The 17,839-nt window shown below is 40.4% G+C and overlaps 1 protein-coding gene across 4 annotated transcripts in view; it reads left to right on the top strand.

Annotated features, from left to right (window-relative positions):
* Positions 1–17,839, top strand: part of LOC115062336 (dedicator of cytokinesis protein 9) — a 67,852-nt gene that overhangs the window by 17,979 nt on the left and 32,034 nt on the right. For all 4 annotated transcript variants that reach the window (XM_029530987.1, XM_029530984.1, XM_029530986.1 and 1 more), the window contains exons 2-3: positions 11,749–11,865; positions 16,376–16,465. In XM_029530987.1, coding sequence (XP_029386847.1) covers positions 11,749–11,865; positions 16,376–16,465 — 207 coding nt within the window. The remainder of the gene's footprint in view (positions 1–11,748; positions 11,866–16,375; positions 16,466–17,839) is intronic.

Below are 17,839 nucleotides of genomic sequence, written 5' to 3'. Positions count from 1 at the left end.
CATTTAATTTTCTTTTAGTGGGTGTATGGTACTTATTTTTAATTATTTAAATAATTTTGTGAAGAAATCTGGGACTTTCTTAACAGTATTTTCTATTTGTGTTATATATTTTTTCAGCAAAACTTGGGTTGCTGATTGCTGGATATTACGTGCCATCTTTTCTGTGTGATTCATCCACTCCTTCTACCATTGGCCCTGGTTTCTCATCTGAACTAAATAAGCATTCAGCCATATTGCTGTTTGCCTGACCATGGAATTAGATTCTCCCTCTGGATATAAGAGTGTAACCCAATTATTTTGCAATTACTCATCCGGCTCCCTGGAGGAGTCTAATTTTGGAAAGTTAAAATTAAAGAGGTTAACTAGTTTCTTGTTGAGTCAAAGCTACAATATGACAATGTAGAAATCAGCTGCAAAATAAATAAATAAATAAATAAAAGTGTAGGACTTGGAAAAGCACACTGGAGCTCAGAGGAGCAAGTGACTGAGTAAGTGAGACAGATGCACTTTCGAGCCTGCGTTGCACCGAAGCTCAGCATTGGTTGAAGCTGCAGCGGAGCTCTCGCAGCATCCTTCATCCCCCCCATCCCTTGTTCTCTGCTCTACCTCACTCACTGTATCTCATCTGCTGACCGAGGTATTCTTATAAGCACAGACTGGGGCAGCTAAGAATTACAGTGAGACTGTTTTTCTCTGTGTGTGAATAAATTCATGCTCTCGCTGTCCTCCTCGGATCTCCTCTCTGGATCCCTTTTCCACGGACACCAGCGTTCACTCCCCGGGTCAGAAGCGGTGGATTTGTGGGTCAGGGTTTAACCATGGACCGGGGAGGAGCAGGGGACGATCGAGGAAACTGGGTTTCTGGCAGGCTCCCCTGACTGGTGCCTGTTTGGACCTGGACCTGGAGGAATGGGGTGCACCACCAGCACAGTTGTGTTTGATGGACTGCGCACTGTGTTAGAGAGGAACTGTAGTGGCTACATCTGTAAGGGAGCAGCTGAGCCCATTGGGCCATCTGAGGCAGAGCGAGCACTGAGTCGGAGAGAGTCGCGTGCATTCCCAACACCAAGAATACTTAAGGTGTGTGTGTGTGTGTGCTGATAAAACATGCCTGCAATCGTGCTGTTCATTTAATTTTTCATTATTTATTCATCTATTATTTTGTATCTATATCATAGACAACAACTGGACCAAATAATAATAATAATAAAGTGTTTGGTTAACCTGTAGTTTAGCATTCTGATGGTTGTTAATTCATTTTCTGTTGAACTGATGGATTGTTTCAACCCTAAACTCAACAGTAGTTCAGACTTGAAACATTTGGTGTTCAGGCTGATTTCAAAGTAGTTTTCCTGCTCAGTCATGATCACTTCATAATACTTACACACAATAGAAAATTGAATTAAAATAGAAAGCCGAAAACGGGACCCATTTTCAGTCCAGTTCTGAATGTGTGAAAGATCCTGTAAAATGTGGTGCATTTAATCGGAAACGTTTGCAAAAGCAAGCTGTTCAAACTGCATGATTCTTCCATGATTTCTTTTATTAGGATCCACAAAATGCAGAAGATGAATATGATAAATGATTCAGATAGTGCTAATACGTTTCACTGATTCATAGATTCAGCCATACTTCCCCCTTCTCCTTCATTTCAGCCATGTGAATATTTATCCACGAGCATTAACGGTATAAAATCTAGGGCAGTAGGAGGGCTTGATCTTGCCTCTCTCTAAGCGCTGCATGGGTGAAAGCCTCTGTGGGCAGGGATGGGTGTGATGGGGGGGACAGTGAGCTCTGTGTCTGCTGGAAATCAATCACAGCTCTTCATCTGTGAACCGGCGGGCTTGGCAGGGTTTCTGCTGCTCCGTACCAGCTTGTCTTGCCCTTCTTGCTCGTGTTTACACTGTGTGTGTGTGATGTCTCCTTTCCGTCGCCGGTTCATCAGAATCACAGCAGAGGGCTGAGTTGCAGTGGCCCAGGCTGACAGCAGGGAATTAGGTCAAGGACAAAGTTTCTTCTCTTGGCTCCTACATGTAGTTTTCATCCAGACGGGGTCAATTAATCCTATGGCATCATTTAGCAGTCTTACAAATCAGTAGTTAAACGTGCAGCTGATATGGCTGCCAGGCACATTTTTGGCCAACTGTAGTCAAAGTGAATGGAGCTTTAACGGGTAGTAAAGTGTTTGAGGTGAAACGATCACAAGTGAATCAATGAAACAAAGCGTAGCCTTAGCAGCTTGCTATGATCCTGTTGCTGCAACAGTTAAATTTTTATTTTATTATTATTTATTTATTTATTTATTTTTGCAAAAAAATATTTTTTCTCATGAAAATACAACAACCATACAGAGAAATGCTAATTTGCTAAAGCAAGGCTCTATAAAATCATGTGATATTAATCTATATTAAACATAAGACTCTTTACATAATGGATGAAATGCCACCACTTGGTTTATGGTTTGTGTTTTGTCACCAACATCAACTTTGTACAAGAATTTTCCAAATTTGAGCACTAAATGTGCCACTATTGGATTAAATAACTGTGTCATTTTTCATCACAATATGCACCTTTTTAATCCCACTGAGCTTGGTTATAAAAAGATATAAACCATTATGTTTGCCCTTTTAATTCCTTTTGATTGCTGCAGGCCATTATTTGAGAGGTTTTTAAATGAAAACAGAATGGTGTTAAAGACCAGGCACCCGCAGACATGCAGCCATCAGTGGGACGCTGATGTTACTCTCGAGGCATGGCGTAAGCAATTACATGGCCTGCATGGGTTGTCTTTCTTCTCTGTTACTTTACAGACTGATTACAACAATGTAGGCTTTTCCTTCCTCAAGGACGTTCACATCTCATTCTCTTCAAGAGGTGGGGTGACTTTAACAACAAGAAGTCACCGATATGAGAAAGAGCAGCACTGTGTAAGCTGTTGAAGTTAAAGTCTCATGTTGCATTCTTGTGCTCAAAAATAGCTAGCTAGACAAAACAAGGTATAAACCCTGTAACTGGTCAGACTTGTATATTGTGATTGTGTTAAAGTGCGGGACGAATTGTCTTTTGCATCTTAATGCTAATGTGGACAAGTAGGAAACAAATCTATACCACCATACCTTAAAAAGGTAGATGATGATTTAACATGCAGAAATTGTATTTCTCTTTACAGCATATTTACAGCAACACAACTTGGCCATGTGTGCCAAACCAACAATAATTTATTATGTTAAGTATTTGGAGAAAATAAACTTACAAATGCAGTAGCACAAAGTTCTGTCATCATAAAAATTAATAAGTTACTGTTACTAGTAGAATTCGACCTCGGATTTTATAGTTGTTTAAACAACAGGCTTCCATGTTTTGGTTAGTCATCTGGAGCCGCACATTGGTTAAAAACAAAAAAAATCTGAAACACCAGCAACCAAAAATGAGACAATGTGCTTACTATAGTAATAAGTCATATTAAGAATGAAAGGCTTGATACAGTTTACAGCTGAAAAAAATAAAGAACGTCGTCAATATTTTAGGAAAAGCTGTTGTGGTTCTGCTCCAAACGGCCCTTGCTGACGCTACAGGACCAAATCATCGTGGGAAAATTCCAGCACTCATTTGACTGACCAAAGGTGTAACTAACTCGCTTGCTCCCTCGCTCCTAGCAGTGCCAATGTTTCATGTTTCAATGTTGCCAATTGCATTCAGAGAAGCTGATCTTCCTTCCTTCATATTTATTAAATGTTTTGAGTCCAGCAGTAATGCTGTAATGGAAGTACTGGCTGGTGATAAAATCTTCCAGCTCAGAGATGAAAGTATCTTTCATCCAAGGATCTTTTGGGAGTAATTCTGACTTTGACTTGTGTTGTGGAGTTCTTGAACAAAAATAAGCAAGCATGTCATTTCCCAGAAACTATTTACAGACTAAATCCATGAAATGATTAACACTCTCTCTTCCTCTTTTATGAGCACGTTTTAAATGGGGCATTATAAACATTTTTTGATTGCCAGAGAGGCTATTCCCATATTCCATACCCCCAAAAGTTCTATACATACATAGATACATATTGCTAGATATTTATTATATTAATTTCAGTATTGATACATATTTTTACAATATATTAATTCAATAACTTCCTCACATACTTTGAATTTTTTATAGAAAAACAGGAGCAGAATTTAATTAATTATTTGCGGGGAAGAAGTCTTTTCTTCATTATTATTTGGCCTCTGTGTATTACCATTATATAGTATACATCTGCATAAATAATTGGTTTCCTATTTTCTGCTTCTGTTTTCGTCTCAAGGTGGAATGAGAGCAACATTACGTACACACTGTGTTCTCCCTCAGATCCCTTTAGGACGTTAGACGATTCATACCATTTTCCTTCTCTGAGCTTACGTGTCTAGGCCTAATGGATTTACAATGAAAGAGCAGGACACTTTGTTTGGCTGCAGGGTTGTTTTTTTCCTGATGATAGTGCCCTACTTTTGAGGCATTTCAAACATCCTGAACATACTCTAAGAGTTTTGGAACATTACTGTATTGACGTTTGGATTTGTGTGATTGTGCGTCTGTTCGTTCCTCACGTGCTGACTGATACACTGGACCATTATCTGTTATCTCCAGCACTCAGGTTCTTAAAAGATACTCGGGCAACAACAGTTTGATTTTCACAATCGAAGGAAAATTTGGTGCGCTCAGCTCTATTATACACACGCTCACAGACATTTTTGTTACATTTAAATTGTGATCTTCATCAGTAATAGTCTTTTTATATCGTCACAACATGTAACAATAGTAGATTAAATTTGCTTCCTAAATTTTCGAAGCAGTCCAGTGCAATCAGCTGATTGGCTTTGCTGCTATGATTATGTCCCTTTTATAACGCCATTGTGTCCCACATCCTACTATTATCATGTTATTAGGAGAGAATGTGTACATAGCATGGTGTCAATATTATTTCCACATTGAAATCACATTCTGAATTCTCTGGGGAATCAACTTAAATTAAGCTACAGGGTGGTGGGTCATAGTGCTACCACCCTAATGGGGTGGAGACGGGGGGGGGGGGCCATGTTTTTGTTCCATTCCAGGCTACACCCTGTTTTGCTTTGGTTCGTACTGGGAAGACCCAGCAATTGCATCAAGCCTTGTTATGTAACGTAGAAGTGGAAGAAACATAGAAGAAGAAGGGTGTGTGTATATATATATATATATATATATATATATATATATATATATATATATATATATATATATATATTACTTTTTTTTAAGCAAAATGTATTCTTACTGAAAAATGAATCAAACAGCCAGAAAGAAATAAACATAAAAGTAGTTAGAGGACAGCAACAACAAACAAGATGAAATAGGAAAGAAATATGTGTTGTTGTGATTAAATAAATGCCATATTTTGTACCTGAGGAGATTTCATTCTAAATCCATTACTGTGTTATTGTTATTGTCTCTTTTCAGTATTATAAACAAAAAATAGTCAGTGATTCAAAATTTCAGCTGCAGAAAACAACAGCGAAGCCTTAACATTCATTTGGGGTAAACTGCATTTGACCGCAGGACAGTTTTTTCAAAATCATCCTGTTGGCCTGCTTCTAGCAACTGAAACTAGTTGTTGCTCAACACAAGTGTTTGTTATGCCACTAAAAAGGGCTCCGTTGGCCTTTCAGCTCAGATCTATGCGCCAGCTGGCACCAAAAAACTTGCATTTGTATTCGTTTCCATGGGAGGATCTAATTGAAGTTGCAGTATCTGCATTTGATTTGTAGCGCCAAGAAAAATGTGAGCAGGGTGCCACACTAATGTGTAGTTGTCAGCCGCTTGGGAATGGAGCACCAAGTTTTCTGTTTAGAGAGGAAGTCTGTCAGAAGTTATCTCTTCTGCTGCAGATATGAGATGTCTAGGAGAGGAAGTCCAGCTAAGTACAAAACTCAGAGATCAAAGTCAAGCATTCAGTGCTTTTAACGTCACATTATTCTCTCTGCACGATTAACTACACAAAGGGAAATGTCCAGCGGTTATCACTGTACGCTTTAGTGTGAGTAAGATAGACCGCCGAAATTCCTTAACATTTTTCTCTTTAATACATTTTTTTTTTTTTATTGAGTAATCATATCTACAGCTGTCCCTATAGAGTCTGTTGGCCTAAATGCAAAATGACTTCATGGATGACATGATTTGGAGTATGAAGCAGTGTTTAACTATCGCATCAGGGAGTGTCGTAAGATAAACAAGCATGTGTTTTACAAAATGTCTGATAAAACTCTCCCCAGGATTGTGGTTAGAAAGCATGGGGGTGGGTATGGAAGGGCACTGTTCAACAACATATATATATGTGGGTGCTCCTACACAAAGACCTTCCCTGTCAGCTTTCATTTAGCTGTCACACTGTGGTTTTGTAGCGGACAGGTAGAGAGGTGACCTGGTCCTCTGTCAAAATGTGTTTGCCTTCTGAATAGACTTATTCCAACTTCACTGCCCTCAGCAGCTAGCTCCAGGTTAAGATGATGTAAAACCTTTGAATCATCCTGTGGCTTTGTGTGAAAGACAGCCAGGCCAAGGTTGGGCTTCGGCTGGGACTTCACATACCTCTCCTGCAACATGTCCTGCCTGCTTCCTGATCAAGTGCACAAAGAAAAATTGGAGAGAGAAGCATAAATTAATAGAAAGGCAAAATTGCACATTTAGAGTTTCACAATAGCTCTTGGTGAGAAAAGAGACAGTTTGATGATGATATATTGCTGTTTCTTCTAGACCAGAAAGTTGTTCAGCTGTTAATGCTCATACTGACAATGTTTTAATGTTAAAACATGTAATGTAAAGTCCAAACTTTACCAAAGTCAGTGGTGGATTAAGTATCCAAATGCTTTACTGAAACTGCAATAATGGCAAATCACAACAACTTGATCAAATGCACAGCATCTGCTCCTGTGTAACTTTGATCAATCACTGCTGTTTATATCCTGTCAAGTCCGGGAATGTTCAGTTTGTTTCTAAAATGTTGTAAAGTTGCTGCCAAATATATCAGCTCAACTAAGTAGAACAATATTTGCCTTTCAATCGTGTTTGAATAATAACATGAATGGAAATGGTCAGGGAAAAGCACAAGTGGCCTAAACAAGTGGCTAGTTAAGTACAAGTTGAATAAATGCACCCAGTTACATTTCACCCCATTTGACTGAACCATAAATTGGACTGTGTCGCTGTGCCCAATACAAACAAGGCAACAGCAACACTTATCTCATTCGATCTGTTATACTAATTAATAGCAGAGAGAGGCAGGGGTCTGTAATCCTTCACACTATACTGCTAAGTTGTGCATGTTCATAGTAATAAAGCAGCCTGAGGCAAAAATTGAAAACAGGTATTTAAATATTTCACATAGCCTGAGGCAATTGTGTGCTATAATGAGTCGACTGTGGTAGGTGTAATTTGAGAAGACATGGGAGTGCCTGGGCTTTGCATAGTGACCAGGGGGGCTGGTTGAAGCCTTGTAAAACCAAGGCTGACTATAATCAGGGCTATGACTAACGAACATATTGTCATTATCGATTCACGTGCTGTTTGTTTGTTTTATTAATCAACTCATTTTGCGATTTTAAAAAAAAAAAAAAAAATGTTGATCACAATTTTCCAGGTACATTTTGAATTGTCAAAATGTTTTTAAATGGCAAGTGGTAGCCTTTTAAAATCAGTTTTGCTTTCTCTTACTGCAAAGATATGTGAAACAATATTCTTATAAAAGAGATGCTGATTCTTTTGTGTTGACAGACCAATCTAATAATCAATTCTTTAGTTAGAATAATTCTGTATTGGGGTTTGCTGACTTTCATTGGATCTGTAAGTGATTGATCACACAATTCATTTTTACAATTTTTTCCCAGATCCTGCGTTTCAGGATATTTTATCCAGTGTTAATTATGTCATATGTGATGATAATATATATGTTGATATTAGGAACTGTTTATATTGATATTATATTGATTACCAATCTTTGTGCGGAGCCCATATGGCCATGTGATAATGGGATGGGAGCAGCTGCCTTCCCCCTCACCTTGCTCTCAGAAGCAGGCGTGAAAAAATAACATCCTCCCCTGCTGTGGGCCCAGCAAGGAATCTGTAGGTCGGGCCCACTTGTAGGTGGGATGACGGGGACTGCGTCATGTTGGAATGCCTCTCAAGCAGTTGCATCAACAAGCAGCAAGACCAAAGTCGGGTCAATTCTGTGATTACCAACAGTTACATGTAGTGTGAGCAGGCCAGTAATGGAAAAAATAAGTGATTTATTTTGAGATTGGTTTAATTTGACGTTCTGAGAAAGTGGAATCATCTCCTTTTCTGTCTTGGTCTTTGTTTTTACTGTGGGCCAAGAGTCGTCCGTGCTGTCTGTGAAGGGTTCACGACAATCTGATGAGCTCTGTCTGGCACCTTTCTTATCTGTAATGTTCCAGGGAAGTCATCAGTAGCGTCCTTATATTGTGTGTATTCTGTAGATGCTCGACTGATTTGATGTGCGCATGCGATTAAAGAAACCCAGTTTGTTACACACTGTCCTGGCTTGGTGCCCCTGATGAAATTTAAACCAGCTCTTATTTCAGCTGCCCTCCACGAGGTGTGGACAGTGTCTGACCAGAACGTAATACTTGAAGAATGTGTCTCTTTTGTTTGCCTTAGTCATGCCTGTGTTACTATGCAGGTGGATTGTGTAGGGTCAGATAGCGTCATTGTGTGTGTGTGTGTGTGTGTGTGTGTGTGTGTGAGACAGAGAAAGAAAAAGGGTGTTTAACTCCCTCAGGCAGCACAGCTGAGTGTAGGAGGGGCCAACCTTCTCAGCCAGGGAGTGAGCCCACTGCTCTCAGTCAGAGCAGTGTGAGGAAGGAGGGTGACAGTGAGTGTCAGTCTGAGAGAGGGATCAACTTCCTAAACTTCACCCAGCACGAGGATCCTTGCTGATCGGACATGCTGGCTGACCACTTCTCTTTGGGATCCTGCCCAGTGATACTGTATCGCAGCTGTTGACAATGCAAGGAAGGGCTAGTAAGGCTCCAAAGAAGGAGCTGGTCATTGAGAGCCCACAGCAGTTCAAGAGCTTGGCTGCAGCTGAGGCTGAGGTAGATACGGTGCCACAGGTGGCGGTAAGTCATTCAAGCACTCACTATACTTAAAAATCTGCATTGATTTGTCAAAGCTATTCTGGTGTACAAGTTCATCTTACAGTGTGCAGAGCTATAAAGCTTAACTACAGCCATAAAGTCCTGCAGCAGGTGTCAGGTGGTCTGTCACCTCCTTCACTGTTCTGAGCAGTGCCAGCTCACATTTGAAATTTGCAATGTTAGCATCAGCAAGGAGGAAAGCTGAAGTTTACCAGCACTTTGGAAGCAGCGCACTATTTCCTCAGGCTTACTCTTAAACATTACCGTGGATTGTAAAATATTTTATTTGGCTCCAAAGTCAAACCTGATGTTGGTGACGATTTAGTGCCCCCGTGGTCGGGAGTCAACTGAACTGTCAGCAGCTAAGGATTTGATGTATCAGTGAGTAGAGAGGCACTACACAGCACCATTGTTTCAGGCTTTGAGAGGGTGCACTGATGGGAGGAGTGGGAGTTGCAGCTAAACAGCTGCTGGATTGCTGTGGAGAGGGAGTGGAAGAGATGGCTTCATGCGTTGCTGTGTTATGCACTGACCAGGGGTGACTGGAACTTAAAGATACTGATGTTTGAACATGCAGCTGGTTGAATTTTGTTTTCAAGCTGCGGCTGAAAGTTCAAGTACAGCGCTGTGGGTTGAGGGAATGACAGAGCTCCTTCTTATGAATGCTTATTTTCTTCAGTGCTGAGTGTACTCTGCGGTTGACCACCTTAGGCCACTGACAAAGCAATGTGGAAGAGCCAAGAGGGGTTTGGAGGGGAACAATCGTCAGCAACAACAGAATTCATCACTGCTGAGAAGAAGGCACGATTCCCTCAATGGGGTGGAATCTTTTAGTAGCTGTGTTATTTGTTAGTCCATTTACATTTTATAGCTTCAGTCTCAGGTCAGGTATTTGTGAAGTAACACTTTTTTTCTTAGTCTTATGGTGGAATAACATAATGCAAAGCTCTTCCTCTGCCTCTGTTTTTAGGTGAGGGGGTCAGACATCCCCAGACTTTAATCCCCTAACTCACACACGGTGTTTTCTCTCTCAGTGATTCTTAGTTTTCCTCACTGCTGCTGCAGCTGTGCGTACCTGACGTCCTTGTGGTCTTAGTGTCTTTTGCAGTGTGCTTCCATGCTTATAGAACTAAAGGGATTTTAAGCATCTGATTAAGCAAGGCAGAGATACGCAAACTGACCTTATCTGTCTCGCATCTTTGAGTCCTTCCTGACGTACCTGCCCTGCCTGCATTAATCTCTCCCCTGTAGTTTCTCCCCTATGGTAGAAGGGAAATGGTCCACTGAAGTGAGATTGCGCGTGAAGTGAACAACTGTAATGCACAGGCTTTGTGTCGAGATAAAGCGATAAATAAATGGCTGTCTGATAGAGTCGGAGACATTGAGGCATCATCTCCGCTCTGCTGTCCCCATCCTTGTCCTTGACACTGATACAAACTCTTGCCTCCTCTGTACTCAGCATGAGCTGGCAGCCTGTTATGAACAAAGGTTCTGCCAGAAGCGTGTACTTAAGCAGGTCAATATCCATGACACTCACTCTGAGATCACGCTAGTATTATCGGACCCAGATGTGAGCCGCGCTGTCGCTCAGCCCGCAAATCTGCCGAAGTATCACTATTCATTTTCAACTTCACTGACTCCCTTGCTGTTACATTTATCCTCCCATCCCTTCACCAACAAGTGATGACAGCTTATTTTCCATCTAATGGCCACTGTATCCTTGTAGCTCACATGCTCTCTTTAGCCTGGTACAGTTTGTTGTGTTAATACAGTAACATTATGCAGACGCTATGACATGATGTACCATAAATCTGTAATCATGTCTTTTGATAGTACAGCCACATCACTCTTGATAGTCAGTTAGTAAACAACATAACATATGTAAGCTAAAACTATTATCTGTCTGACTCTTGGTTCTTATACTTAAGTATACCTTCAGTAAAACAAGATGTTTGTTTTATATTCCAGAGGATCGGTTTGTATTGTAGTGCCTGTAATTGAAGTGGAGTATGATTGTTTCCTTGTTTCCTTCTTTCCTTGGCACGTACATGTCACGTGTGTTTGGTCTGACAGAGATATCAACTCCTCAGCATCTTGTCACTGCTAAGGTGGATGCTTTATCTCTGAGCAGAGCAAGACTTTTCAGTATCTGCTTTGGCGTAGTCCGTGCAGCAGAGATTGATTGTTCAGTCATTCTCAGTCAAGAGTTATCTATTTGCACTGCACCATGAAGTACCCAAGCAATTGGACTGGACTGTAATAGCATGCAATTTAATGTGAGCAATGATAAAACTTGTTCTGAATGTACTTACAACTTGTATCGCCGTTATAGTACATTAGATGCTCCAGTCATCAGATCTTTGACATGGCCTCTCCTTTCTTATGATCTTCTTATGGAATATCACATTGATTTTCTCTGGACATGCTAGTCTCAGTTGGAGAGCAGAGCGGTTTGTACATTATGAGGACTTCCAGGATCACTGGGGTTCACCGCAAATTTGCCCAACAACATACAATGGGCGACATTTTATTTTATTTAAAGAATATAAAGCATGTTTAAAGTAACATTTTGTCTGTGTTCTCCAGGTGAAACCCAAGGTGATCGAGCCACTGGACTATGAAAATGTGCTGGTGCAAAGAAAGACACAGATCCTTAGCGATGTCCTCCGAGACATGCTGCAGTTCCCCATGGAGGACTTTGAGGTGAGTGTCCTCAGTGTTTGCTTTGACACATTCACACTTAGAAAAAACTGGCAGGAAAACCTTCCTGCAGTAAATGTCTCTGGGTGTTTTAGCTGAGTTAACTGTGGAAATATATAAGTGGTGGTATGTATCTTGAGATGTTGTAATAATACTACCACAATTTGTGCTCCGCAAGTCAGTGCTTTGCAAACGGAGGCATTTCCCCTTGCCCCTAATGGTAGAAGTTATACACTTCTATTGTCTGTACATAAAGTGATAAAAAGGGTTTTTTTCCCAGATTGTGCTCTTTAACCATACAAGGTCAAAGTATTAATTGTTATCTGTCCCCCATCTTTATTTACCCACCCGCTTGCATTTTTTCTTTGTTGTATTTCTTTGGCCTTTGCAGTATTTTCCTTTAGACCAGGCGTGGCCGGTGTTGTGAGTACTGGGCGGGGTCGTTCACCGACCATTCCTTTTGTTTACATCCTTGCAAGCTGCAGCGAGAGAGGGGCCAGGGGCCATCTACTTAATCGGCTCATTCTGTCTCCTCTGCTGTGAAAGTGTTATCTCCAGCCACAATGTACAGGACACATGCCTGCTCACACTTTCCAAATCAAGGGTAAAAAAAATCCTAACTGGAAATCTGGCTCAGTGCTGTTATTTCAGGGAATAACACTTCTGTGAAAGACATTTTTACCATGCACTGTATCCTCAAATCTGACCCTGCTACTCTGTCTCACGGCCTTGTGGAAGCTTAATAGACTTTTATTGTAGTGAGCAAAGTCTTTTTCTTCCCCCTGATGACTGATGATCTTTTGTCAGAATGTTTACACATGGAGCATAAAACAGTATAAAAAACGATATTACTGAAATGAAAGTGAGTGAAAAATACTTGGCGACGCTTCCTCTAAAGTTCCTTTCCAACCTGCACATTAATGTGCAAAGTCTCTGGATCATATATGGATAGAAGGGCTATGATTGATGCCCCATTAAACACACAACAGATTTATATAAATATTCCACCACTGATCTAGTAGCAACAAAATTCCCAGATAGTAAAACCAAAACTCTCCAATTTTCCTTTGGGCTCTTTTTTTTTTTTTGGTGGGGCCAACTATGAAACACACATATACATATATATGTGGGGGGGTTGTTTTTTGTTTTTGTTTTTGTTTTTGTTTTATGCATAAATTCACTACACACTTTATTGCCTTTTTGTTTTTATAATTCTACCGTGTTAGTCATAGCTCATACAAGTAAGAAGTAGTAGTGCCATCACTAGTCCATCCAAGAATGATGATTGCAGTGTGAGATTGAATAAAAGTTAAAAGTAAAGAAAAAAAAAAGTGTATATATAAATTTAGAACTTTTTCTTCTACTCTGGCAGCTGGGGGCTCAGTTACAGGCCTGTTTCCAGCCCGCCGCTATGAACACAACATACCAGCTTGACACAAACTGAACATTGTCAGGAGCAGACAGGTGATTCTGACTGGGAAACAAAAAGACACAAGGCACACAGTGACTGAGCCCAACATCTGTTTCGGCCTCGCCAGACTCCGAGTTCGAGCAAGAGTTCAATCAGTGTCTGTGTCAAGGAGCTCAGTGTTTGGTGCTTTCGGTGAAGGGTGAGCGGTGGCTGATGTATTCACTGAGATAAACTTCAGCAAGCATGGAGTCAGTGTTAAGTATAAACCGCTTAATCAAGGCCAAAACAGACAGAAGCTTCTGTCTTTTTTCTTTTTTTTTTTTTTTTGGAAATCCTGCTTTTGTCTGTTCCTTAGTAAGCACACTTACCTTATCTTATCCCTACTGGCACATCCAATAGTCATGTGTTGGTACCGTTCCTTCGTGAGCCATCTGTTTTTAATCTGAAAGCCGTTGGCATAAAACCGTTCTGTGCGGGTCTCTGCGAGTTCTCTGTGCAAGTTTTCTGGAGAAATTTGCTCTGGATTATCAGGAGGGGCCCTTCTTTCCTCTACTCCTCAATTTGAAGTGTTCTCCAGGTTCTCTGGCCCATTCCTGCCTCAAAGACCACAGATCTGTGCACTATTTTCTTCCCTTTTCTTGAACCCCCCTCCAGTTTCCAAAAGGTTTTGAATAACACCATATGCTGCTTGTCTTTAATGGATCAGGCTGGTGTTATTCTGTACTTTTGTTGTTTTCAACCAATCCCATAAATCCTTCAGTGCTTGCTGACTTTCTGTCCTCTCCCTGTCAGTGGTACTCTGCTCCAGATCCACTCTATTTCAAACTTCAAGCATCTTTTAATTACCATGAAATTTTGTGCAGACATTTTTTTTTCAACACAACACAATGACTTTGTCTATGAAAATTTTCCACTTCTTCGGTTTATGACAAAATGCCCGCAAAGCAAATTTTCTAGCTGCACATTATTACGCTAACATGCCAAACTAGGGTAGTTAACATTTTACGCCTGTCAGTCATGAATATGTCAGCATTGCTGATGTGGGAAGAGGAACATTTCTGCTGCAGGTACAGCTAAAGGTTTGATCATGGTACTGTTTTAGTTTTAGTTTTAGTTTTAGAAAACATCTCTCAAACAGTAGTGACCCGTGTGGCGGTTAGGAACCACTTTTCCCATCAAAGTGACTAATAGGTTTCTGCAGCTGCAGAGCTGTTTGTCGGATTGACTCAAAATAAACTACAGAGGCCATGTTTGTCATAATAAAGAAGCACATAAACCAGCGCAATGCTCTTAATTTGTGAGTTTGTAATCATTTATGGACAGAAATAAAAACATATCAGTCATTCAAGACATATAGATCAATTCACTGTTGTGCTTGGCATTATTAGTTAGGCTTGGGTTAACTTGAGGGAAAAATAATTTTGGAAATAAATATCCTGCTGAATGCAGCTACATCCCTTTCTAATTTAGGACAAATTTCTCCAGACTGTCCAACAGCTCTCTGAGGCGACTTGTAGCCTAATCAAACGTTTCCTGTTGCCCGCTTCCTGGTTCCCTCTTACCTCTATGCCTGTTTATTTCTCCTGCTTGGATTGCAGAGATTAACATCTCCCTTGCAGGAAACCTGGGTAGCTGGGCGGAAGCACAGACTTTAGGTTCGCACATACAAACTCAGTGTGGAATTTGTCACAACCACTGTTCAGTTTACGCCAAATCATTGAGAAAAGGAAGGAGGCAATTCTGCATTTTTTCACCGATCATGATTGTTGTATGAATTACTGTTATTCTACACAATGTTTTCAAGTGATGATGTGAGGTTAACTGTGTTAACATTTCATGGTGTACCAATAAAAGTACATTTTTGATTCAGATATATTCAAAATTGTTCCATTTATTCATTCTTAATTACATTTGCCTGTGTATTAATGAGACATATATCTGCTTAAAGAATCATTTCATTAAATTCTAAGATATGTTGCCGGAAAGGCAAAGAAACGACAGCTGATGAACAGTCGACTTTTACACAAAGCCAGAATTTAGTTGCTTTGTTTAACTCAGTCAGCTGAACTCTCGGTGGTTGTATTTATATTTCACTCTTGCTCACAGGGATTATGTGTGATCAAATGCATTTCATCTTTACACTTCTGTCAACACCTGATGGCAATGTTGTTCATTGCAGTTCACTTAGTGAGAGTTTATTTGGCTCTAATTTTCGCAGAGCTGCTTTAAAGCAAATAAAGAGGGAGGGCTATTTTTAGCAGACATTACATATCATTACTGCATCTCCTTCACAAGAGTCCTCCATCAATGTTTTGTGAAGGAGACGTAACAGATGGAAGTCAGGAAGAGCGCATTTTTGCTCCTTTTTCTATCAACAATATGAGACAAGTCCTTTCTGCTGTGGGATCTTCGGCCAAATGGAATATTTTTAGAATTGACTCTAAAGTGAAACTTTGAAATGGATTGTGTTCTTAAGTGGCGAATTTCTTATAAAATGCAATATAACCAACAGTGAAGTATCCTAAAACAGTATTGATCAGGAAAGGTTTTTGGAAAGAGTGGATGAATAAAAAAGAAGAATGGTGACAGTTTTTCCGCTTAATATTTTAAACGGTGCCATTCAAAATAAGATCGGGAGCTTTTACTTAAACTTCAGAGAGTCAATTTTCGATTCTTCTGTGAAATTCGGCTTCATTGCAGTCAGGCCCTGTTAGTTATGAGTTAAAACTAGCAGAAAGCATTAGAGGCGCTGAGGCACTGGTTACTCTCACAATGCCTGAACGGTGGCAGAGAGCCAGACCTAGGGTGTGTCTGTGGGTCCTGGAGCTGAGCAATATGGACAAGCATCCTGCCTCCCTCACATACTGGCTCTTTGAAGACATCAGTTTGTTCTCGTGCACAGAATAATATTTAAAAGAACACCCAGAGCAACTGAGGCCAGCTGAGACTACAAACCGTAATACTGGTGTCCAGTTTGAGGGACGTCTCCCACGTTTTGTTTCAATTACACTTTTACTATGTTGACTGTGTCTTGTGATCCATTTGTTGTAAGTTCCCTGTTCTCTTTCACTTGTTGAACAAAAGCCTTGCTTTGTTTTCCAGATATCAATTTTGAGGCGGCAAGGGAGAACACTGTACCCCACCGTGCCTGAAAATGCAGAGAGAGAGGCCCAGAGCCTGTTTGTACAGGAGGTACGTGATTCAAAAGGAACAATGTTGTTCTCAGAAATTCTAAGGACCGTCTAAACCAATCTAAGGACAATGCTTTAACTCAAACTTTAAAGAAGAAAAAGTCAATTTAAGGAAACTTTTTAGCTCATTTGATAACAGACCACACACACACTTCTCAAGATAGCAGATACATTTCAAAACAACTCTGTATAAACAGTAGCACTATAAAAATACATCCATTCTCCATGTTTTTACATCGAGAAAAAGAATGGTTAGTAATATGGATACACTCCTCTATATGAGCGTGACATACTGCAGCTTCAACAAAACCAACAGATTAAGCAGATGCACGCTAACTTCAACACAAATATGGGAGCAGTAAGATTTAATGGCTTGTTTCAGACACTGTGAAGTCAAAACAATGTGGTAGGCATTAAAAACACGAAAATGCATTTATGAATAGAAATAAGAAAGTGGGACCACTATAACTTTAAATTATTTATTACAGTTTATTACATTTTCAAGCCTAACCTGGTACAAGAGGTTAATAAGTAGTACGAAATGTCCGTCATTTACAAGTTAGAGCACAAGGCTGCAAAATGTGAGTCATTAACCGATTTGTGGGCTAATAATAGTAATGTATATACAGTAGCACATCACAGCAGATCAGAAAACCGCTTCATTTCATGTGTTCACATAATCCACTTGACGTGTGTGCAGCCTGCAGTAACTGTTGCCTAAATGATAAATGGGCTCATTATGGCCCATTACAGAGCAAACTGGACTATTTGTACTGTATTTCCTCAGTAATACTTGTTTATGCCAGGAGACTACCAGATGATAAAGCGCAATTATTTTCCACAGTTCACAAACCTCTGAAACCTCTGATTATTTTCTGTTAGTTTCGGTTTATAAAGCTGTCTGTCCCTGCCGAGTCATGGCCGTGTCTGCTATGGAGAGGTTTAGCTGGAGTTCATCTCAGTTTTTATTCAGATCCCAAAGCATTGTTTGGTGTTCGCAAAACAACATGTTCATTATTTTCAAACTGTGTTTGCTTAGTAACTTGAAAGCAGTAGCTCTGAAATGTGCTTTTAAATACTTTCCACTGCTGATGAAATGATAAATTATGACAATGAGAGGGGAAATGTGTTTTGCCTGAACTGGCACAGCGGCTCACAATCCGGCCTGTTCCCGCTGCTCTTCTTCAGCCGGAGATAAACTGGCTGCCAACAGTTCACCTTCCGGGTCAAAGGTCAGCATTTAAGGAGCCTTTGTCTACAGTCATAAAGATACAAAAGCTCCCGGTCAAGTGTTATGTGACATCACCAGGACAGCTGTAGAGATTAGCCCAGCAAGAGCCTCCCTGTTTCCGATCGCTATCCTGATCAGGTTGCA

Source organism: Echeneis naucrates, chromosome 21, assembly GCF_900963305.1.
Source record: "Echeneis naucrates chromosome 21, fEcheNa1.1, whole genome shotgun sequence".
Lineage (NCBI taxonomy): Eukaryota > Metazoa > Chordata > Actinopteri > Carangiformes > Echeneidae > Echeneis > Echeneis naucrates.
This window is presented reverse-complemented; position numbering and strand designations above follow the sequence as displayed.